The 25,698-nt window shown below is 42.2% G+C and overlaps 1 protein-coding gene across 3 annotated transcripts in view; it reads right to left on the bottom strand.

Moving 5' to 3' along the window:
- LOC119655212 (solute carrier family 12 member 4) overlaps positions 1-25,698 on the bottom strand; it is a 497,211-nt gene that overhangs the window by 369,842 nt on the left and 101,671 nt on the right. Inside the window, exon 1 of one of the 3 annotated variants that reach the window (XM_038060986.1) lies at positions 975-1,309. The exons of 1 other annotated variant lie outside the window; for it this stretch is intronic. In XM_038060986.1, coding sequence (XP_037916914.1) covers positions 975-1,074 — 100 coding nt within the window. In that variant the 5' untranslated portion in view covers positions 1,075-1,309. Of the gene's footprint in view, positions 1-974; positions 1,310-25,698 lie in introns of those variants that run through there. One more of the 3 variants, XM_038060989.1, reaches the window with a different exon arrangement.

Genomic DNA, 25,698 nt, shown 5'->3' with positions numbered 1-25,698 from the left:
CGACTTTAATATTTCAGGCGAATGTCAATTATTCCGGGTAATTATGACGTCAGCATCTGATTTGCATGGCTTTGGAAGCGGTAAATTCGCGCGAAATTACTAAGTTTGAACTGCTATAACTTTGGCGTTAATTGCCAGATTTCCACGAAATTTAGCACATATACAGGAAATATTATCCTCTATGCTGGTGCAATTCGGAAGTCCTAGGATGAATTTAAGAGGGGTTTTACAGTAAATTTCTAAAAGTTAGTAATATACTATTAGTAAGTTTATTTGACCAGATACCGGAATGAGACATATTTTGAGGCTTAGATTTCATCTAAGCGCACCACCCCGGATTTTTAGGTTGGGTAGTTTCCGAAAATGGGTCCTGTCTCACTTCAAGTGCGTACATTTTGACTCCTTACTCACGCACTTTGCAATTAACGCCAAAACTAATATCAGTTTCGGAAAGTACAAATCGAGGCCTTTCATTTGATAACGACTGAATCCGCTGAAACATTTTTTCCACTCCCCCCTTTGGATGTATGGGGATCCCCCCTTTAAACTCCGCCTAAATTTATGCCACTCGCTGTATGCGTGGGATTTCATAGCTCCCATCTGTCCACCAAATTTCGTTCGAATCGGTTTAGCCGTTTTGGAGAAAAATGGATGTGACAAACAGACAGACAGACAGGCAGACATTGAATCGGTTTTAATAAGGTTTTGTTTTACACAAAACCTTAAAAATAGGATTTTTAGAACGTTTGAATCCTGTATACATATGTGGGGTTTTCCATTATTCTGTACCTTTGCATATGTATATTCATATTTGCACTTTTCTGCCAGTAGAGGCTAAATTATTAAAAATAAAAGCCGAAAATCCAAAGAAATTACATCAACAAAAATCATTTTCAATTTATTCTCTATTTTTCCCAAAGTCAATAAAAATGTCAAAGAGCTATTCATATTTCCTTCTAAGTGCTAAACTATACCTGTTTTCTTAGCTGGTGATGTTTTCTGCTGATTGCTTTCAGCCTCTTTATTTTTCTCCGCTTCAGCAGCTTTCTTAGCACAATCACAAGTTCCCGGCATTTTGAATATCTTTTTACTTCAACAACAGTTACACTTTCAATGAGGTTTCAAAATTTCCTATTAATTTCAACTATTGAGTAATATTTCTCTTTTATTTGGAGTTATATTTTACTATTTGATTTTTATTTTGATTGATTCTAATTCAAAACATTCATTAGATTTTCTCTCAAAGATTCATAACGTTAGGATAAATTCATAAATATCTTGTTTTGTAGATTTAAATTTTTTTATTATAACTTCATTTTGTTTATTTTGTTTAGGTTTCGTTTTGTATTTATATTTGATTCATCTATTTGTATTTTATTTACTATTTTGATCTTTACAACATTAACCGGAGGCGTCTATTCGAGGCCATCCATGCACTATACGATTTGCTATATCATGTTTTTGATACTAGGAATTTTTGGTTTTTTGCTGAATTTCTTTCCAAATTTTAACTTTTTTTATAAGTGTTATAATAACGTTATATAATTTGTATGTATTTTTAACACTATACAAAATTTCGTAGTTATTTTCAAAGTTTTCAAATAGTTCAAAATTTTGTGTTCCAGCACCTGCGTATGATTTGCATGATGGGATTAATATTAGGATCTCAAAATTCAATTTTACAAAACAAAAATGTTTAAGTTTATCGAGAAGGTCAGTCAAAAGAAACTGAGGGGAATTCCTTTTATACTTAAAGCTCTAGGATACGAGATATATAGTTAAAAAAGCCCACGGACCCTCTTCCCGCCCAACCGGACCGAGGGGCGACCACCCTAAAGATGGGCTGAAGGCAACATCCAAAGGCCCGCATCACAGCGATGATGCGTTTTAACGCAAAGTGTGTGCGACCATGCGAAAATGTATTACTACATCCCGATTGTCGCAAACACTTCAGCCAATGACGCGGAGGTTCTACACTACAGAGACATGGATCTTATATCGAAGACAGTGCGGATCAAGACTGAAACCCATTAGGTCAGATTGTTACCGAACAGGACTCTTCGGACTACAGCACAGGTTGCAAGGATAACCGCTTTTTGCATCTCCATGTATAGTCCGGCCCTAAGATCGAGCGTTTTCAGCGCTTTATGTAAGTTCTGCGGGACTAATCCCGTCGCTGAAATTACTACTGGGACTACTTCGATCTTTTGTAGTGTCCAGGTCTGCTTCATATCGTCTGCCAAGGGGCCGTAGTTCCGGATTTTTTCGTGTTGTTTTTCAACAGTGTTCCGGTCCAACGGTACGGCTACATCGATTATAAAGCACGCTCGTTCTTCCTTCAGAAGCAGAACTAGATCGGGTCTGTTATGATTAACACTGTGGTCAGTGGCAATAGTGTGATCCCACAGTAGTTTGACTCGATCATTTTCCAAGATTCTCTGCGGAGTTTACTTGTAGTAAGGATGGCAGGTTGCCACTAAGTTATACTTCAACGCAAGGTTTTGATAGAGAATCTTGCAGACGGAGTTATGACGATTGGTGTACTCGGTACTGCTCAACATCCTGCACGCAGATGTTATGTGCTGGATGGTCTCCTCTTCACAGCTGCATAACCTACAACTGGAGTTGGTGATTGAGGAGTCGTGAAGAATGTACCGTTTATAATTTTTTGTTGGGAGCGAAGCATCCTGAATTGAAGTTAGGAATGCTTCGGTCTCATAGAAAAGTACACCATTTGTCAACCATTTTTTATATGACCTTCGTGAATGGGTTTCTCTTTCCACATGTCGATCTTCTGTTGGACTGAAGTAACATTCGACATGGGATCCCATTCTCTGCTTCTCAAGTTCAAAGGAGATAATTTATTATCTGCCATGACGGTAGCCTGATGTATTTGGCTAGAGGATTGTTTCTCATAGAAAAACTCACGAAGAGAATGCACTTGATTGTAGTGCAACGTTTTTAAATCAAGTACCCCCCTTCCTCCCTGATGACGTGGGATAGTGATCCTCAATTTTTCGGCAGCTCTATTATGCATGTTGTTGTTTGCAAAAACTACCCTTACCCGTCTATTGACAGCTTCTAAATCAGTATTACTCCACTGTATCACACCGAAAGTGTATAGAAGGACGGGAATGGCGAAGGTGTTGATTACCATGATTTTATTTTTCCCGTACAGCTTAGTTTTAAGGACATGATCCAGACGCCGTTCAAATTCCCCCAGCAACTTAGATTTGATTATTGCCACAGCAGGTGTTGTTGCTTGCAATATGCCGAGGTATTTGTAGACGTCGTCCGTATCCATGCCCTCAATTCGGATGTTATTTTGGCTGTATCCTTCGTTGTCGGTGTGTTTTCGCCGAACAATTGTTTTTATGCGACATTTCTCCAAACCCAACTGCATGCCGATATCCCTGCTGAACTGAATGGTGATGTCCAGCAAGGAGCGAAGTTGGTTCTCGTCTTTGGCATACAATTTGATGTCGTCAATGTACATCAAATGGCTTAATGTACATTTCGACAATATGCCATGCTTGACTTGGAACCCGTATTTGCTTTCATGCAAAAGATGGGATAGCGGATTCAAAGCCAAACAAAACCACAGTGGGCTTAGAGAGTCGCCTTGGAAAATGCCACGCCTGATTGGTATCTCTCCTGATGTTTGCGAAGATACCGATAGCTTCGTGCTCCAATTCTTCATTACTGTTCTCAGTAGAAGAACGACATTCGGGTTGATTTTATACAAGCGTAACACTTGTAGTAACCACGAATGTGATATGGAGTCAAAGGCTGATTTATAATCGATGTAGGCTGTCGAGATGTTTCGTTTTTGGTGGACAGCCTGCTTTACAGCTACCGTATCGATTATAAGCTGTTCTTTGCAGCCTCGGGAGCCTTTTGCGCATCCTTTTTGCTCCTCAGCTATCAATTTATGAACATCAAGATGTTTTGAGATGTTCGCGCACAGAACTGAAGTGAAGACCTTGTAGATGGTAGGAAGACAAGTAATTGGTCGACATTTTGAAAGGCAAGAGACACCCTGTTCCTTGGGGATGAGGAAAGTTATCCCCTTGGTGAAAAATGGTGGAACTAAATCAGGATCGGCAATCATCTGATTAAATTGATTTGCCAATATCCTGTGAGTGCTCTTGAACTGCCTCAGCCAGAAGTTGTGAATCTTGTCAACTCCTGGCGCCTTCCAGTTACCTGCCTTGTCAAGGGCTGCTTCAACGTCGACTTTAGTTACGTCAGGCATGGTCATTTCGGGGAGGGCCTCGCATGAACGCATAAGGTGTGGGAGCCACGCTGCTTCTAAATTACAACGGCTGGATTCGCTCCAAACACTTCTCCAGAAGTCTTCTGCCTGATCCAGATCGAGGTTACTTTCCCTATCTGAGTTGGTGAGATTTTTGTAGAATCCCCGTTGGTTCTGGAAGAACAAGGTGTTGTCTGTCCTTCGCTGAAAGCTTTTCTGATATCTACGGATGCGATTGGAGCATACCGCAAGTTTCTGCTTCAGCACCTCGAGGATTCCTTCGATTGGCATATCATTGGACAGATGGTAGTTTCCAATGATGTTCGCAACGCATCTATGCACTCTTGGTGATGGATTTCCAAGGAGTGCTTGCATCACACGATCAATCTCCTTTCTCAACTTTTCGACTCTTTTGTTAAGTCGAAACACCCAGAACGGTAAAGTCCCTCTGCGCATACCTCTGTTATTCGCTCTAAGATGTTGATTATGGAGACGAATAACCGTGGCAGCTGCAACGTAGATCAGGCTGTGAACCTCTGTAGCAGTAATCTCGCTAGCCAAACGATCAGCCAAAATTCTGTCAACAGCAGCAATGATGTTAGTAGTTGCCGAAGTAAACTTCAGTTTTGGGATCTTTGGCCTAGCGTCTGGGAGAATCTCAGCATACTCTGTGAATGCGACCTGGAATGCGGTCAAAGCCTCATTATAAATTGGGTCGACATCCCCAGTTACTAAGCTTCTCCTGACTACTGGATTCATGGAGTGCCTTACAGGTGGAGTACTTGTGTTACTCCTTTGACTAGTCCGGTAATTCGATGACTCCAGCCCGAGCTCAAGTGAAACCTCTTGGAAGATTTGTTGCCTAGTTGGTAAGGCAACTCGGTTATTATTCACGATCACCCGGCACTGGTTGACGACGTTCTGTTCGGGAACATGACTTAGCTCCGGAAATCGGGTTATGAACGCGTCATGTAGTCGATGTCTGTACCCTGATGGATTCCGTTCCAAATCCGTGACACGGTAATAGGCGCGGACGATAAATTCGTTGAGTTGGTTCGTCCAAACCATACGACGTCTAGGTCTCCCGTCCCTGGTGGTTGACGGCATAACCGCCAAAACATCCAAGGGCGAAGAGCCGCTCTGATGTTGTTGAACGACCCTTAACCGTGTTGGGTACTGTCTTCGTGTCCCTGGGGTCCCATTAAAAGAATTTAAATTGTTTTCCCCAATTTTATTCCCACGAGTATTGGGGAAGCAGTCAACCCTGCAACAGAGCCCCAATGTTGCAATGCCCCATGGTTACCTCCAAAGGTAGGGAAGGTATTTGGAGGCGAGCCGCTGACATACAGTGTAACGTCACTGCAATTCATCCGATAGGCGCGTCGATCCCTTCACCCCGGATTACGGATTTGTTAAGGAGGTTTACTCCCCCTGAACGGGAAGAATCGGTAAGGGAGGACGAACACAAAGGGAAACGTTCTGCTTGTCCGCGGCTACTTATTTACAAGATTAACTTGCGATATTCGTAGCTGACCCGGTGGGTCATATCATCATCCGCAACCCATGACACGCGCCTGGTAGCATGCAGCTCTGCGTTTGCAACTCAGGTGAGGATAAACCAGGTACGCCATATATATATATATATATGCATTTACTGTACCAATTCTACGTAAGGAGCCGGCATAGAAACATTTATCAAATCACAAGTAGCTTAAGTAAGTATAGTCTAGAAACACAGATAAGGCCCCCAAATTCTTGCCTCCATAAAAATCAATTAAGCTGTGAAAAAATATTAATTCATATAATTCATAATTGCGTGCTTCAAGTAGAAAACTTTAGGTACACACTTGTTGTATAGTTAAATGGTTAAAAACTGAATTCTGGAGAATACTGGATTTTGTACATAGTGTACCACCTTCAAGACGAAATTTGAATATTATTTGATAAGCGAATGGAAATTTACAGTTAATATAGGTAAAAGAAAAGGGAAATATATATATCTGTTTAAGGAGTTATTTTTTAGCTACATATCTTTATCTGTTTTCGAGTAACTAAAGACTTAAAAAATGAAAATATATTAAAATTTCGTCCCCCATCCAAGAACTAATCATTCCCAACAATTCTTAACTTCGCCGATTGTTCGTTTCTTCAGCTACTGTTGAGATAATTGAAGCTTCCCAGAAATTGTGATCATATTGTAATATTACATGTGTAAATGTAATTGGTAATTACATGTCGTTTTAATAATCAACTTCACCCAATCAAAGTGTTGAAGTGATCTTATAGTAGTTATAGGCCTTTAGTTTCCACTTTGACAATTATGTTTGTTTGAGAATCGAAGTTTGGTCTTTGTTCCTATTCACTTAAAAATGGATTACCCCGGTTTAGTTACTTGCAGAAAATTGACATTTTTTTCATGCTAGAAAGGAAAACTGGCAGTTTTGTTTAGGGCTGAGACAACTCCTCAGGCTCCAGAACATGGAACAAATAACGCCTTTGGTCAGCCCCTCCCCCACCAGAGCGGAGGCAAAGCACGACTTGATATCTTTAAATTTGTTCAAATCAACCTACCAGTCGGAGGGGCAAACTGCTTGATAAGCGAGTCCCACAAAAGCTTTGGCAATAAGATAGGGGCGGTTGAGTCCACCATGAGTGCACCATTATAGGTGTGTGCTAACGAAGTGATATAGGAATGTGTGTGGCAGCCCACAAGTGATTAAAGTGACAAAAACATGCAACACTTGGTGGACAATACATTTATAGCTATGGTCTGCCAATTATAACTAACATGCCAGAAGAGTCGCGCCTGGTCGGCTACGCAGATAATTTCGCAGTGCTTGTTGCTGGATGCACTGTCGAACAGGCGCAAAGCAGACTCGGCATATTGATGCGGCGGGTAAGCGGATGGATGACTACTCATGGTTTCAACCTTGCACTGGAAAAAACCGAAGTAGTCATCCTGACTAAGAAGAGAATTCCGACCCTGCGTCCCATATCGTTCGGCGAGTCGATAATCGAGTCAAAATCAGCGGTAAAGTACCTCGGGTTGACTCTTGATTCAAAAATGAACTTTTCTGAGCAAATCCAAGCAGCAGCGAACAAGGCTGCGGCTGGAGTTTCGGCGTTAAGTAGGCTAATGGCAAACATTGGGGGTCCTACGTCTAGTAGGCGACGTCTCCTGATGAGCTCAATGCAGTCTGCCCTGCTCTACGGCGCAGAGGTATGGGCTGGCGCTCTTAACAAGGAGGTATATCGTAGACGCCTCGCGCAAGTACAGAGACGGGGAGCTTTACGGGTGGCGTCTGCGTACCGCACAGCCTCTGAACCGGCCGTGATGGTGATCGCGGGAGTTATCCCCGTTGCCCTTCTTGCTAGGGAGCGTCAGACCATATAAAAGCGCGAGGGAGATGAGCCAAGGGAGGTGGTTGCTCGCGAAGAACGGCAACACACTCTAGACGAGTGGCAGCTCTCTTGGCAAAATGAAACTAGAGGCAGATGGACTGCGAGGCTCATCGGGAACTTAGGTGCGTGACTGAATCGGAAGCATGGTGAGACTGACTATTTCCTTACCCAATTTTTAAGTGGGCATGGAAATTTTCAGTCTTACCTGCACAAGATTGGAAAGGCGCGTTCTCCGGATTGTGTGTTTTGCAATGGAGTTGTGGACGATGCCCACCACACTTTTTTTTCTTGTGGAAGGTGGGATGGGGTTTGTCAGCAGCTCTATTTAAACACAGGGGATCTCTCTCCAGACAACATTGTGGAAGAGACGCTGAGCACTGCTGACAGCTGGAATCGTGTTGCCCATTACGTTCGGGCCCATCTCGTTGGTAAGAAGATGGAACTCGACCGGTGGAGGAGCCGGATGACAGGGGGTTCCTTGAATTGACAGTTCCCTTCCTCCTATCCCCTCCCGTTGGTAAAAGGAATTCCCTGATTTGAAGGCTCCGCAAGGCGGGAGAGTTCGGGGGCTGGCCCGAAGTAATGTGACAAACGGTTCCAGGCTAGCTCTCTGACGATGAGGAGGTGTTTAGTTGGTAGTCCGACGACGTACCGAATCGGGAGTCCAACACTGTGTGCGTAAATGCATTTACCTACCCTACCCCAAAAAACAAAAAGAAAAAAAATGGTCTGCCAATTATAGCCGATCAGAATAGCTATCCATGGAGCCATGAAAGATGCCAGGCTGAGCAGACGTAAGAGCTACCTATTATATATAGCGAAGGGCGCAGGATGACATCAGGTATCTCCGTTCAGAAGCGAGATGCAAAGGTTACAGTAAGTTACAGTAATGGAGGAGGAACGGTTTGAAATTTGCAGCAGGCTTAACAATGTAAAAACACCAGCCTCCTTATACTGGCCGTTAAGATCAGGTCAAACAATGTCCAAATTTCCGCAGCATACTTGGTGAATTGAGTCTTTCCTGCGTCACGGAAATATTAGAAGTTAGCGCCGTTGCCTGAAGCTGGCCACATGCTTGATGAATCACTGCCTTATGCGCCCCGTTATTGCACTTTCAGAGGCCGATAATTTTATCTCCGTAGAGCCAAATTACTGCCATAAATGTCACCGAATTGTTACTGGCTTATCCACAAATGCTTATCCGGTAAGGGTGGTACCAGCAGTGGCTGCTCCTTTGTGTACCAACTTAATTTCATTGGATTAAACGCACCTTAGTTATCAGGTCCTTGGTGACTATCAGCAATTAAGACCAGCTATTTGGCTGCACTGTCGAAAACTTTCAGATAACTGGAAGGACGCGGGGTACCCTGGTCTTGTCGATATATCACAGGGTTTTTCGCCAGGTCGAATGTTATGGAATATCATGTGGTGTTTGGTTACGCTTTTAGAAACACTTCGTGGAGGTTGAGTTGTACTCATCCGAAGTAATGACTATTATTAAAAGAGTCACTGAAAAATAGTGGACTCACGTAACATAAAATGACAGAGGTGATAATTCAAAGGAGATATTTGCTCATAGCAGATCAAGTGCTACGTAATCATTTTGAAACTACCTGTCCTATACTTTGCGGCACTATGTCTGCCTCCCAGGTTGAAATTGTAGTGGTTATGGATGTTTGTTTTCGTTTTTGTCTTTGATTGTGACTTGCAAAGCCTTACATGTGACGATAATGGAAGTAAAAATAAAATGGGGGAAAAATAATACTCTTTACCGAAAGTAATGAACAAAACGTGAATGCAGTTTATAGAAGAATTGACCTAAGAGTGGATTACGGCTTCATGACCATTTTGGGGGATGCGGCTTAGCCTATTACTGAAATGATGTCGGGCAACGTTCTAGTTGACGAGATGAGGCGTATCTATGATGGGCTCAGTATCTGTGATCGATACATCAGGAATGCCGAAAAGGATGGAATAGGGTCGTTGGTCCTATAGACTGATTCCCAACATTAAAGCCTGCACGAGGATAATATACGCAGAGATTAACTTTAACTACAATCTTACTCAATTTAATTTATTCTGGGGTATCCAAGATAACCCAAACATGATAAGCCTAAATAAAACAGTTTGGTGTAGGAAGTTACGAAATCTCCCATGAGGCGCGTCTCTTTGTGCAGATAATCTTGGATGAATGCTTTGTTGGTGCCCATATGCACGCATCTGGAGATGTGTGTGCATGCGTAAGTCGCTTAGCTGGGAACGAAGACGCCCACCCATAGATAAAAATTGGTTATGAGATAAATAGAAATAAAACCGAACATAGAGGAGAAGAGAAAAGATAAATTTACGGTGGGGCTCCGGAAAACCAGTACCAACGGCTTTTGGGAGTAGGTTCTGGGGGGGGGATGAGTCCCTATGCGGTGAATGGATAGGGTAATGTGGCTTGAGCGACAACACAAGGATACCAGTTATTATAATGCTCAGTTACACACGGAAGACGGTGGCTTTTACAGGCAGTATCACTTTGGGATGGAAGATTCTGGATTGTCCTGTACAGAATGCTGAGCGTTGAAAGTTCGCCTAAGCCCCCATGTTGAGGCAAAGGTCCGTCTGCACAGCCCAGCTGTGAGAGCTCATAAAAGTTTTTTATCTAGAGTGAATCTTAGATATTTCACTTCTTCGGGGAGTTGAAGGGTAGTACGCCTCATCTCAGGGAGGCAAAGTCCATCCACTTTTCTCCTTTTTATGAATAATACCATTGTGGTTTTATTTGGATTAACCAAAAGGCTATGTCTGAGCCACCAACTATCTATCAAATCAACGGCACGTTGTATATTTCTACACACCGTTCCAAAATCCCGATCATCAGTAAGCACAGCCACGTCATCAGCATAAGCTTGAGGGTGTATTGGCAAATTTTGCAGTTCGGATAGTAGTGAGTCGATCAGCATACTCCACAGAAGTGGCGAAAGCCCACCTCCTTGGGGGCAGCCTTTCTGTGCTGCTGCTGTCAGATAGCGATCGACACCCACCTCAGCGCACAGCAATCTCTATGCTAGCATAGCGTAGATCCACTTAATTAAAGCATCATGAACATCATGCGCTTTGGCGGCATCTAAAAGTTTTTGAAAAGGTGCACAGTGAAATGCTCCTTCAATGTCCACGAACACCTCCATCGCGTACTCACCGGTCAAAGTTGCATCTTCTATCTTTGTAACCAAAGAATAAAGAGCAGACTCACAGGACTTTCCACGCTGGTAAGCATGTTGGTTTTCACAAAGTGGGTGTGACCTAAGTGCGTTTCCACGAATGTGGCGCTCCACCAGTCTCTTCAAACCTTTCAGCAAGAATGAAGTCAAGCTGATCTGTCTGAAACTCTTTGGATTAGAATAGTCATCTTTCCCAGGTTTCGATATGAAGACTACCTTAACCTTTTGCCAAGAGGAAGGCACGTAGCCCAGAGCAAGAGATCCTCGGAAAATATTTCTTAGAGGTTGCTGCTGTACTAAACTTCCTATAAAAACGCGATATGCAGTCGATCTTATTCTGCATGCTTCCAGTAAGTTCCCCAGACTGCGTGTTTTTTCCGGGTTGACAATCCTCAATCTCCGGGAGTGGAAGGCAATAACGCTACTTGGAAACATGGTTTTGTGAGAAAAAAAAGGGGGTTGGGTATAGAAACGGTTTAATCCATACCTAAAAGCTGGGAAGACCACGATTCCCCGTCTTCTACAGTGTATTCACTCCCAAGCCAAGGTTGAAACTCTCCTTTCCCCTCTACTCCAAACTCTCAATTATTCCCGAACAGTACATGCTCCTCTTCCTAGTCCTGTATGAAAATATCACAAGTGTATGCCTTTTTTTCGAAATTATCCCCCAAAATATTTTTTACATATACCGCCAGCAATAAGATTTAGATTTGGTTAACTCAATCTCCTCAATCAATGGTCCTGCCTCCTGCAAATATTGGGATGTTGTGTGATATCTCATGGTCGTATCTGTGTTACTGGACAAAACCGCCAGATCGAAATATCTTTCATCTATTAAACAGTTACGGAGGAACAAAAATAATTCAAGAGCCCTCATCTGTTGCTATGAAAACATTATCTTAACAGTAAGTTAATTAATCTTTTTTCAATTCCTGGAATCCAACACCGAAAACGCCAAGCCGCGGCGCCTTCTTCGCTTTCATTGATAAATAAACTCAACGAGTGCAAGATGGGCAAGAAGAAAAAGATAAAGCCTGTATCTTCTTTCATTGAAAAGATTTATAAACTTGAAATTTCAAGGATCTTCATTGAGGATTTCATTTTAGCGGAAAGTGCAGTATGTATGTAAATGGGCTTCTCGGACGAAGTAAATCCCAGAAAATGCGAAGCTTCCACTTTCTCCACTGACTTGATTTCCAACTACCACAGAAGCCTCTTCAGATTTCCAAACTCATACTCAATCCCTTCGTTTCGTCTTCATATTTAATCCTTGAAAGATTTTGCACTCGACCTCGAATAGTAAGATAAGAGGGTACTTGAGATGTAAGTTCGAGTCTGCCCTTATAAGAGTGTGGCGGTTCCAATAGAGTTGCTGTGCTCGGCAAGGATTCCTTTTCAGCGTTTTCCTATTTTTATGGTCTTTGTGCCTTCCTCCTCTTTTTGGTAACAGTATAAAAAGTTTTCAGACGACTTTGGGATGACAAGGTGAAAGGATGTGGATGGGGGCAGGGGGTATCAGTAACGAGCGTGGAAAATCTTTCGAACAGTTCAGAATTCAATCTGAATCCTTTCTGAATGACTGTGAGTTGGAACCGCGTGGCTGAGAATTCCTTTGAATATGGAGCAGCAGGGACTGAATTAACTTGTAAACTTGCTATTATTGGATTGGGTATTTTTGCTGGTGCTGCGGCTAAATGAACTCGAGGGAGAATCAAACGGTCCGACCTTATTATAAATGTAAATCTCAATACATTGGTCCACAATTTCGGATTCCGGCAAGATTTTCAGCGGAATCAATCGAAAACTGGAGCAAGCAACTGTGAATCCCTAGAAGTTGTGAACTATGTTGTTGAGTTTTGTGCGGGGAGGACCTTACTTCCTTGGTCCTCGGGCGTGTGCAAAACGACAATCGTGTCTGGGTGAATATTTCATTTAAATAAAATTCACATTATCTGCAGGCTCCGTCAGCATTCGTGTAACAACTGCCATCCGCAGATTTCCACGAGCAAAAAGTATGAATAAAGAATGGATACGTGCATAATATGTGTACCAACCAGCAGCGATTTTCACATTGAATCAAGCGGAAAAATAAATTTTCCATCGACGCTGCCAATTAAACGGGAATATACGAGGAGACCGTATATATTTTTAAATTTCATTTTCGCTCCTTTTTCAGGTTTCCACTCGCTTTGCCTAGTGGAAATTCGCTGTTTTCTCCCTTTTGTCATTGAAATGGAAATATTCATGTTTGCTATTGCATTATTATTCAGGATATTTCAGCAAGATAAATTCTTTTATTATCACGTAGATGATGATGATGATGACGGACGGGACGATGTGAGTGCTATGCGAGGAAAATGTTTTCTTGTCCTTTTTTGTTGTTCCCTTCAAGTTGAATTCATAGAAAACGTAGGTGGCAGACTTTAATGTGGAACACCATTTCAGAGGTTGTTTCTTTAATTTTTTTTTTTTGTGAGCTGCGTTAAACATTTGTTAAGTCCTGCGCAAGTTAGGAGTTTGGAGAGACACGTGGAAGGATGAATACAGGGAATATGGGAAAGATCAATTTAGAAATTGTTAAGGTTTTTGGAGGATTCGAAAGAATGGTGAAAGGTTGCCTTGAACATTATAAGGATAATTCTCTTAGGCACAGGAGTGAGTTCTTTACAGATGGGAAATGCGGCTACTGTGGAGGGTCATGATACAAAAAATCATTGAGATTTAGGTCTACTCCGTGTCCTTTCAAGAATAATTCAATGTCAAGAAGGCTACACAGAGGAGTATGAAATCAAGATTCTAGGCCGCTCGGAATGTCATTGCAAATACGCGGGTTAGGTACGACGTAGTTAACTGGCGCGTGTACCAACGGTTTTCTTGTACAAGCCATTCAAGAGCGTCGAACATGCGCAATGCTTTTCTTCCACCATACCAATACAAGCAATGCAACGGGACATAAATCTTTTGTAAGTAATCTTCGTGCTCCATGCTCATAATGTTACTTTCCTTTTGCTAATTGAAGCTCATCAGAGAAGCGGAAAAGGAGCATGGCAAGTCTCCGGATTGACACTGATGGATACAGCAGCTGGGTAGAGGAGATATTATCCTCACTTGGCGACCGGATCGATGAACTGTGTGAGATCATAAAAAGCGGCGGAATATCTACCAGAGGAAAAGAAAACCACGTGGAAACTCAGATGACACCTCTCCAAAATATAAAAAGAGGAAAACTTGGTAAAAGAGAAAAAAGCTGAGTAAATATGCCCCTGGGATGCCAGCAAATTTTCAAAGGAATGGTGGCATTTTGCTGAAGAAATTAAAATCCTGTGAATTGATTCGATTGCAGGGTATGGCAAGGATGATGGAATTATTATAAAAAAGGCGAAGGAATCTCAGGAAAATAGTAGGAGGAGCGAAGGCTAAGTCAAATATTATTGACGTAGGGAGAAGCTATCGCAGACTCCTATATGGAGTAAATTGAGCTAGGACAGGCAATATTGAACCGTCACCCCCCTGTGCTGTCTTTCGGATAACGCTAACGACCGCAGTGGCGGGTGCGAGACGGTATATTTTCGCATATTAGTGAAAGGCAGGCAATCCTTCCAATCATTACCCTATTTCGAAGAAATACGAGGATGGCTGGATCAATGGAAACGACTATGAATACTGGACTGCTTTCTTTTATCCTAGAATTTTCTACTTTTGCATCGACCGCTAATAGTAACCACCCTTCCCGAAGCGGTCACTCCAAACTAATACGTAGTGAGATTAGGGACATGAAGCGATAAGATAACCAAAGATGACTTTTGAAACTTTGTAGGATTCACTACCTCACATCGACGATAAAATATTGTCTGGAGATTTTAATGTTTGAATTTGAAATAACGACATATGCCGAGGAACAACAAGAGGACACAGCATTAACGAGACCAACGATGATAATGGACGACTTAACGTAAATTTCCTTTCAAGTAGGGATATGATAGTAGGCAACCCATGCCTCCTATGTAGGCGCATACCATACACGACAAAATTTGGGCACCTCCAGATTGCCGAAGTTATGGCTGGATCGATATATGGTTGCCATTTACCCCTTATACTCCACCAGCACGTCAAACAGACCTATGCACATCATTCACGAGTACCTGAAATGGGGTTCAGCTCCTCCCATGATTTCCTGAGATGCCTACAATCCTCCTCGACCATATGCTTATTTAGAAAAGTGGGTCTCCAGCATTATCGATGTTCGTACATATCGAGAAGTAAATTGCGGTTTTGACCACTATCTGGTGAATGCCGCTTATCAGCGTTCCATATCTCCACTGACCGGAAACAAAGCTCCATTAAGACACTCAACATCGATAAGCTTCAGAATGAGGAGTATCTCACTACTACTTTCGACTTACAGAAAAAATATCAGGAAGGTCTAGGGCCGCTTCAGAGTTCGACGCACAAGAAAAGGTAAGCTGGAAGTTCCCTTCAAAGGCTACCAAATATTTGTCAGCTTCAAAGGAGGGTGGTATCGTTCGAAAACGCAGAATGTAATGCCCCATTTTGGCTTCCCATAATGTCACAAAAGTCCTGCATATTACAAAAGTAAAATCGCATGTGCGAATTCAAAACAATCTGACTGATCCGAATTAGTAGCTGACCATCATGGTAGTACGCTGGTGGAGAGGGTGAGTTACTTGTTTAAATTAAGTGCCATCGTGGTCCTAATACACCGGCGTGAAAGACCGCCAGAATCTGAATGAAGGGTTTTTATTATGATTGTAGAATCAATATCAAAAGGTAAAAATAACAAGTCGGGAAACCGGAAGCTAGACGCTTTAAGTATGAAAGGTTTTGTGTATTTCTTTTATAAAGAGATTTGATTGTGTATTTGTCCCATTAGCATATAGCACGTAAAATATGCATATATTATGTGAAAATAGCAACTTTCAAGTGATATGACTATATTTGAAGAAAAAAAAAATTTACACCCCCCTTTTGGATGTATGGGGACCCCCCTTAAATTCGTCGTAAAAGGATGTAACTCACTATATGCGTGAGCGTTCACAGTTCCCACCTTTCTACCAAATTTAGTGTCAATCGCTATAACCGTCTCCGAGAAAAGTGCGTGTGACGGACAAACAGACAGACAGACAGTAAACCGATTTTAATAAGGTTTTGTGTTTACACAAAATGTTAAAAATGAACGCGGGCAGAGTCCTATGAAGGCCCTCAGTGGAGGGAAAAAGAACCGAGAAGCAACTCCTGAGAGATATTTGGATTTCTATGTGACATAGATAAGGGCGTAACGAGGAGGGTGATGCGAGTTTGGGGAGGAGCAAGGAGTAGTGAAAGCAACCGAAAGCTTTGGAAAAGGCAGAGTTTTGATGTTGGTGTTCCCATTTTCTTAAGGGTAGTCATAATTGCAAGGTGTTGGATGTACAGAAATCATGGACGAGATTTCAGTGAAATTAGAGAGACGAGGTATTATTTTGTTCGATTGTAGGGCCAATTGGTGTGTTCGCTCGTCCATTTGGCAACTCTCTTTGGGAATTCACTTCGGCACTTGTAAAGTCATAGAAGCTGTCAAGAGAAAAATTGCGATAAAAGAGGTCCCACGCATAGAAGGACAATTAAAAATAATTAATAAAAACAAAGCGGCACCATACTCCTTATGTTAAGAAAATCCCCCCCCCTTCCCCCAAGGATAATTCTCGCACAAAAAGTCTTAAAATTTATGCCGGGAGGACACGACCGCAAAGCGAGAAGACACATGTTCTTGCAAAGTAGAGTTGTGAATAAGGTTTTTGTCCTCAAGGAAATCGATGACAGTCAAACGACAGTACTTGCTCACAATTAGGTGTCCAAAACTAAACAAAAGCTAGTCCTTTACGTGCACCCTTGATTTTGCACATATCTTGGAGGATCCTTTCGAAAGACACTTACTGGAAATGATGCTGAGGACAATAAAAATCTAAGCAAGACATTTCTGCTTAGATTTTTTTAGAAACAAGTTTGGAAGTCCATCGAGAACAGAAAATTGAATAATGGAGGATTAGAGGCAAAATGGAAGATGCAAAAGAATAAAAACTAAGAATATTCAGATACTTTAAAATAGGAGGATACATAGGAACAGATGCGAATACCAAGGAAAAATGATCACCGAAAAGTCTACCGTTTGTTCATGGAGAGTTGAAATTCGATTCAGAAAATGTTATCCTAGTAACGGGAGGAGCTGACAAGAATCAAGCATTGCGAACAATAGTGTGGTGTGACTCAATGTCACGATTGTCCGATGGTGTTGTGTTAGGGAAGTATAGACTTGAAAACAGCTACAGGGGCGGATAGTTCGGAAGCCCACTTTCTCAGAGGAGTTCTAGAGTTGGACTTCTGGCCTACACAGGAAAACTTAGGCTTCAAAAGCGAACACATTGTTTTACTGATCCTAAACGTAAGGCAGAGGTACAGTTCTAGGGCTCTTCTAGAAGAGCGGACACCAACTTTTGAGCTATCCGCCCATGTAGTTGCTTCCAAGTCTAGACTCCTCTAACACAACACAAGCACGCGACCGTGGCATTGGGTCACACCACAATAGCTTGAATCTCCGTCGGCCGCGATAGACTTCAATCTGTCGTAAATACTAGGGGTGTGAGTTTCTTATTCGAATTTTCGCAAAAAATGCAATCAGACCTGACGAGCGAGGAGGAAAGGTGATAACTCCTCCAACTCTAGAATTTTCCCGAAGGAATAGAATAAAGCCTCAACTAAATCAAATATATACTTTGATCGTTTAAAGGGATCAGTCAGGACGACCATTAGACCGGATTGTCTATGCACGGTCCTATTCTTGTATGAATCGTGAGAAAATGCAAAAGTGTATTGACTGGTTCATGTAAGCCAGAAGTTGAGAGAATAATGGGTCCATTGCCAATAAGTGCGTCACGACCTCAAATTTATGTTATTCGGAGGAAAGAAGAGTTTACATAATAGCCGCATTGCTGCAAGCGTTAAATACCCAAAACTAGGGTACGTACTAACTGGAATTGTGCAATTAATTGCAGGGGCATCCAGAACCCATTGGCGACTGTATCCAAAAAACCTAAGAAGAGCCGTTGGCTTGGACTGGCACAGTTGGACATGGTATTGATAAGCGAAAGAGACAAGGGTTCAGGGCACTGAACTCCTTCTAACTTTAGTGGGAATTATTCCTATAACGACCACCAATAAACTTTATTCCAGTTAGGAGTGTAGGAAATCTGCAAATGCAAATATAAAATCTAAAAATGGCGAGGTTTTTAAGCTGGTCGATGAGTTAATCCATGCATGATTAAATAAGATACCCACACAGAGGGAGCCCTGCGAGTACCGGGTAAAACGCAACTCAATGTTGGGGATAATACACATTCTCGAGCAGAAGACTTTTGGTGAAACAGTGAACTGCCTAACTACCCGCGGGTCAATAGATAGGACTTATTAAGAAGGAAAGACCAAGTCCGTAGAAACCCAAACAAAACCTCAAATAAGTTGTTTGGTGAAGTAAGTGAGACTTTGTTCGGAAACGACCATAGCCTTTTGGTGGTAGCGTGAGCCAAAGCCGTACAATGGTTCACGTGCTGTGATATCATCATAATTCAGGGGTTTTTCTCCCAGCTAGGAAGAGGTCGTGACTGCCATAATCGACTTGGGTGGGGGGGAATGATGTCGAATGAAGGAGATCTAAGGTAAACTTTTAAGTTACTCTGGCTTGACGAGAAAAGGGCAGAAGAAGTCGATCCTTTCAGGTCCGGATTTTTCGAAGGGGCTAGAATACAGACACACAATGAAACAGCTGAAATAAAAGGGGTAATAGAAGGGCCCACATCGCTTTCACCCCATACCCAGATTATCTCTCTACAGCTAGGCAGGACAACCAAGTTAGCATGATCTTTAGCGTTACTGGGGCGGTGTTTAGATAGAATGAGTAGACTAGAAGAAACTGAACATCCTATGGATGGAAGACTGCTGCCAACCCGCGTAGTGAGGAGCAGATTAGCCTAGCCATTCAAAAGCAAAATGTTCGAAAATGCAGCGAAGAATTTTTTTAGCGAATGAGGAGTCCTTAGTCCACATCGACTTGATATTGGACCGAGCCAGATGGAGGGCAACTTACTCCCACCCTTTTTGGTCCACAGACTCCTCTTTTTGAGCCTAACACACAAGCATTTAAAAATTAGAAGGCGTCGAAGACGGCCTACGGTTCCGTACCAGGGCAGAGGCAATTCACCAGACGCTGCCACACCTCTGCTCTGGGAGCAGCATGACCGAAGCGGTCTTCAGGTGTTATGCGCTCTCTTTCGACGAACTCTTTGTTGCATAAGGATAAGAAGTATACACGAGCCATTATGAAAGGAACACTATCCCAGTAGGTAAGTAGGGTGAACTCGTAAGTTTGAGCGCCAGGAGAGGTAACCTTTATGCCAATTAACCTAGCCTCTTAACTTCACAAGATGCGTAATTATCTCAATGGCAGCGGTGGGCGTAATATCAGTAACGAAGCCAGGCTTCAAACACTTTCGAGTCAAATAGGCATTCAGTTATGCAGATTGTACCAGCAGCATATATTTTGAGAACAGAAAGCTTTTAGGGCGTTTTCGTTTGTGAAAAACTTTTGCTGCTGTTCCCCGGAGGCCAGAATCATAATTCAATAATCCTTTGTAGACCATGACGGCGATGCCCGAATTTTTGCCCTGTCTTAGTTTGGAGCATGAAAGAGACTGTCTGGATAGCTGAGTGGTTAGATCACAAAGCTGTCGTACAGAAGGTCGCGGTTCAAATCTCACTGGTGGCAGTGGGATTTGTATCGTTATTTGACGTCGGATACCAGTCGACTCATCTGTCAGTCAGTGGCATGGAAGTGATGATGTAATTTTACGAAGCGAGAATTAGTTGAACCAATGTTTGACAACATCTTGTGAAATTGACCCACAGCAATTTTAGTTCTATAAGGTAATAATAGAAGGCAGCAGCTGGGAAATCGTCGGCTACTTACTGCGACCCTTGCCTCAGAGAATGCTGTGATACGGTTACGAAGAAAGGAGGTATTCAACAAGCCAGTTTTCTGAGGGTCAAAATTTATGGTTACACATGACCTATTGTTCCTAGTGCAGCAATATCACAGTATGGATAGATGTAGGACATTTCGGCCTTAGGTGCTAGATATGATAGTCCTTGAATGCTTGCTTCTAGTTTTAAGACGCAGGCGTGTAATGGAGGAGAGGCAAGCCAAGGGATAGCCTTACCCGAAGTTTTTATTCAACAACAAAGTCAAAAAGAGGGTCGGCTTTCTATGGAGATGATTAGGCTCAGTTATCGATGTAGCGTACATCATCCTTTTGACGAAAGTGGTGGTCCGGCGGGTGGGGAAGGGGGTGAATACAACGTCACCAGCGGTGATCAGGCCATTTTCCTCGATATTGGAGAGGGAAGGTGCGCCCGTACTTAGGTTGTGTTGTTGACGTGCAGGGCCTTTTGAAGGTGATATATTTTTGTGTGGGATTGGAAGCAAGTATTAACTTCAAAAGGACGATGATGAAAAAGGCGGTTCAGTTGTTTTAAAGAGTAATCAAAGCATGTGATGCTAACATGACAAAATGGCATTTGTCCTCTAAGAGAGAGAGAGGGAGAACTACTAGTAGAGTAAAGAATTTGAGCCATTGTGGTCGTTCTGTCTACTTGTCAGAAGATTTTACCATAAGTAAAACCTGCGCACCGCGAGCTGGAGCAGCAATATCAATAGGTTTCTGAAGTAGCTTTACGTAGATTGTAAGGAGGAGCAAACGGGGATGTTATTAGGAAACTTTGTGTTGAAGTGAACCTGAACCATGCGGCATTATCAACATAATTGTAGTCAAAATGTAGGTAGGCAAAAGCGGTCTTAAGTCGGATCTGCACGCTTCGTTAAAAACAGGAAGATGGGTCTGTGTCTTTAGTTCCACGGGACATCTTTCCGACGGGTGCAATTACTAGTGAGGAGGGTGGAGTTTTCAAATTGAGTGTCCAAGCCCTGTGCAATTTATTTCCTAATATTTCTAATTTGCGCGTGGTGGAGGAGCCCAGTACGTCTTCCAGTGGTAGAGACAGAAATTAATTTAATTTCCAAAACCCCGAAAATCACCCTGCGTATTTTCTTCATATCGCCTTTTCTGCCCTTTAGACGACTTGCGAAAAACTTGAGAGGGGGTAGCTGTTGTTTATCGAAGAAGCTGGTAATTTATCAGCACGTCAATATGGGCTTTGGCGAACTGTTTCAATGGTCGATGCGATGCCGCGATTAACGGGTTTAGTGTAAGATGTTATTGGGTTTAACAAAACTTATATTACTGTGACACTGAACGTCAAAATTGCGCTAAATTCGACCAACTGTGGTTGGATTTAGGAGACTTTAGCATAGCTGGGTATATTAAGCTATTGAGCTAAGTAGATCGAGAATTGGCTTCAGGTGGGTGCTGAATGAGTCGAAGGTGTGAGGACTCCCTATATATTGATCTAGGTTTCATATTGAGACTTCTTTTAGTGTCGGTCTTCGTGTAGTTGCGTTCCAAAGATGTAAGTCAAATTGGTGGAAAAAGGAACAACACTCGTACGGGAACCATTAGTTGAATACTAGGGGGCGACGACTGAAGCTGAGTTTCAGGGGTACTTGGATTATCCAACGTGAGCGCGAACTTCAGTACATGTTTAACAAGGATGGTTTCCGACGTTGAAAGATTTGAATGCAGTTGCAGTCCGGACTGTGCGGAAGCCGTGAAATCCTTTACCTGTATGTGGCTGTATCGATGAGAGAATTGGCAAGTGTGTGAACAAAACGGAGCACAAGAAGTAAGTTACCATTTGGCATAACCCCATGTGAGACCCTGCGTTTGTGGAGAGTATTTGCATCGCTTTCAGTAAACTGGCCTAATCGCTACTCACAAGGACACTAGTACGAACGTAATGTTCGACTCTTCAGGATTAAAGGTTCAGGGAGGAGGGAAGGTGAGTAAAGAATGTCATGAATGTCAACGTATGACCCTTAACTTGGTTGATGATGGTCTGAAATCAGAAAAGGGCTGAATCGGGGTGCACGACACCATAGCCTCGGTATAAAGCAAGGAATCACTGCAAAAAAAAGTATGAGTGGTTTTAGCGAGCAGGAATACCCCACACTGCTTCAGCCTAATGCGGCAGAGTTTCCTAAATCTCAAATCTACTCTCAACGGGAAAAGGGGGACAGCTCCGAAGAGAGTTCCTTTGATAGAAAAAATGTACAAAGTCCAACATCCTTCGATATATTATACAATATCCAAAATATACTCAAAAGCTGTTTTCGACGTTGACCTCGGAGAATAGTCATTAATCAGGTTGAGATTATGTCAAAAAAGATGTCCTTTCGTTTTCAGAAGCAGAAGAAAGCAAAGAAAAAACGATATGTACTCGTACATTATCATAATGCCCATCCAGGCATCTAGCTTTTCACCGAAGAATAAATACCTCATTGGCACATTTTCCGGATCCTCCTTGGAGTGAGAAGTGTTTAAGAAGCGGAAACACAAGTAAGAAAGACTACATACACCATCCACAAATTCAGAGACGTTCTCAGCTTCGCCCTTGGGACATGCTCACACAGAGAGGTTGAAAACTAAAAATTGAGAGGGAGTTTAGTTGAAACAAGTTTGAAAAGAAAATCGCCATTTATCAAGTCGAGACTATCGACTAGAGCCCCAAATGTTCTTGCTGCTGGCGCGTCTCACAGACGTAGCCTTTTTGCTAACATGCTTCGAATGCTAATCGAATTCCTTACAACGTTCCCTACATTCTTAATCCTATTATAAGTTCTACCTAGTTGTAGGGAATTGTGGAGGAAATGGTCATATCTTCCTTTGTGCTGTGTATCATAAATTTTGCTTTAACAAGTTATGGAGCGCATTGAAATTCTTATCACATTCAGGATGTCTCAGGATGTATTCCGGTTAATTTTTCGAACTGTAATAAATCAAGTTTATGTTTTACTATAGTCTCTTTATATTTGCTGAAGCAAAAGGAATAATAGAGTCCATTCCTAGAAACTAGCAACAGTATTATCCGATTTTCCCATCCCTTATACGTGATAGTTGAGCAGGACCTGCGAAATGTCCCACTTTAAACTTTGTGAATGGTCAAATGGTTTTTACTCAAAGTTACGAATTTACCTCCAGAGAATTGATGCAGATACCCAAACCGAATAACGTATCCTTAAAAGTCAGCACTCCTCTACCAGAAGGCATTTTCTCGGAAGACTGAAATCTTCGACTCCCACTATCACGTATAGACTAAGTGTCTCTCATTGCAAAGTTTAATAATGGTAATTAAAACGTATTGATTCGATTTTCTCAGGACCTAGTCCGCCCCTCCACCTACCTCCTACCTCGTAACCCAACAGTAATCCGATAAGAAAAATTAAATGAATTACCAACTGGCGGCCCTAGGTCGTAAGGGGTTGAGGACAAGTGGGGCTCATGGAAAAAGGCACAAAACTATTGAGAAAATTACGACTTTTATTTTTCTGTTGGGTTGAATCGTTTCAAAAATTCCTTGAAGAGGACACCCTTTACCATTTTTTCCGCTTCTCCATTATAAATTATATTATTGTAGGGCAGGGCACAGCGCAGAGTTTGACCTAGTTGGAAGGCTTCGCATTGTGAGCTACAACACTCGAAAAGAATCAAGTTGGGGTGAATGAGGTGATGCTTATCCGAGCCAAAAATCCATCCAAAAGTTACATTTTTCTACTATTCTAGTGAACGAGGTGAGCATGTATGTTTTTGCAGTGTATGTGGTGCTTGTCCTACCCCCAATATCCTTGGAATAGAATTTATGCAATACTAGTCGAAAATTGGATAACGGAAATGGAAACTATTTCAGGTTGAATGTTTTATTGAATATTATTTGAGATATATGACCTAGGGGTTGAGCCAAAGGCAGGAAGGTAGGTCGGATATCACTGGAGGAGGTCCAATACTGCCGAAGTAATGAAGCATCAAGTTCATTTGTAAATGAAGTGGAAAATTAATACGACATAAATTCCGGACCAAGGCCGGTTACTACGATACACAGTAAATTGGGGTTGCGATCACTATCTTTGGGGTAAATTTGAGAAATTCAGCCAGGAATTATTAGGTTGTTGCAAATGAAATGTGGGATATTTGAGTAAAATTTCAAAAAACTATAACTTTTATGAAAATTAATTTTATTAGTCAAAATAAGAACCAGCAGCTTCAATGCACTTCTCCCAACGAGATACAAGGGCATTTATTCCAGTTTCGTAGAAGTCTGGGTTTCTAGAGCTAAGAAATTCTTCAAAGGCACTTTTGACAGCTACTTCATTGCTGAATTGTTTCCCCGCCAAAAAGTGATCCAAATGCTTAAAAAAGTGGTAATCGGTTGGCGAGAGGTCGGGTGAATATGGTGGATGAGGAAGAGTCTCATATCGTAATTCATTTAATTTTTGGACCGTCATTCTGGAAACACGAGGTCGGGCGTTATCATGGAGCAGTATCACTCCATCTCTGTTGACCAATCTAGGCCGCTGAACACGTAATTTCTCGTGCATTTCATCAAGTTGGGCACAATATTTCTCTGCATTAATTGTTTCACCACGCTCCAAAAACGAATAATGAATAATTCCAGATGCAGACCACCAAACAGTTACCATTACCTTCTTCGGGTGAAGGCTCGGTTTTGGCATGTGTTGTGGAGGCTGATCGGCATCTAGCCATTGCGCTGATCTGCGACGGTTGTCGTACAATATCCACTTTTCATCGCATGTCACTATTCTGCGCAAAAAGGGATTGTTCCTGTTGCGGTTGAGTAGAGAACTGGATATTTCCATTCGCAGCGCCATGTTTTGCTCGTTGAGTTCATGCGGAACCCACTTATCAAGCTCACCTTTCCAAGCTGTTGTAAGTGCCGAGATACTGTCGAATAGTGTACGCCTATTTTCTCTGCAATGTCACGAATCGATGATCGTGGATCAGATTCCACTATCAAACGCAACTCGTCGTTGTCGATCGATGGTCCTGGGTGTCCACGAGGTTCACTTTGGAGGGTCATGTCGCCTGATCGGAATTTTTCGAACCACCGCTGTGTCGTTCGTTCGTTTGCTGCGTCAGCTCCAAATGCTCTGCAAATGTTTCTGGTTGCCCCGCTGCGTTGTGACCAAGTTTAAATTCATATAGAAAAAGTAGACGTTTTTGACTCCCTTCCATGCTTTTTTCTTTGAGTTTTACTTGGAACTTCAATGACGATTGAAACTGAAATGACTCCTTGATCGAACGAACGACTATTTATACTCAATTATCCCATACCACCATAGTCACCTTGCGGCAGTTTTAAACATTAAAATCATAACTAACTTCACTTCATTGAAAAATCCGACATTTCATTTGCAACAACCTAATAGCTAATAAACATGTTAAGTGTAATGTGAATATTATTTGGCAGAGCATTTGAGGGTGCACATGCATCCTTTGACTTCCTGACAATATATGTTGGCAGGACTTGGTCTGCATGCGGTTATTTCCATTTTCTCTTGAGCGTCACATCATATACCATTGTTAACTGAGGATAGCAAGCATTCGACCGTTAAATTCGAGGAAAACTATTCTTAATGATTCAAGTCAAGCCTTACGATCAGGCTAAGCAAATAGAACTGTCACTTCAGCAGTTGGTGACATTCCATTTGTTGGAGCTTAAGGCATCTGCAGAGCCTTTCAATTAGGACCTATTTGGTGCCATTATGAGCATTGTTGCCCAGTTCTTACAATTCGTCCCATATGCGTGTTGCCTAGT

Source organism: Hermetia illucens, chromosome 4, assembly GCF_905115235.1.
Source record: "Hermetia illucens chromosome 4, iHerIll2.2.curated.20191125, whole genome shotgun sequence".
In the NCBI taxonomy this organism is placed as follows: domain Eukaryota; kingdom Metazoa; phylum Arthropoda; class Insecta; order Diptera; family Stratiomyidae; genus Hermetia; species Hermetia illucens.
Note: the sequence above shows the minus strand (reverse complement) of the source record. Positions and strands in the feature narration are given on the sequence as shown.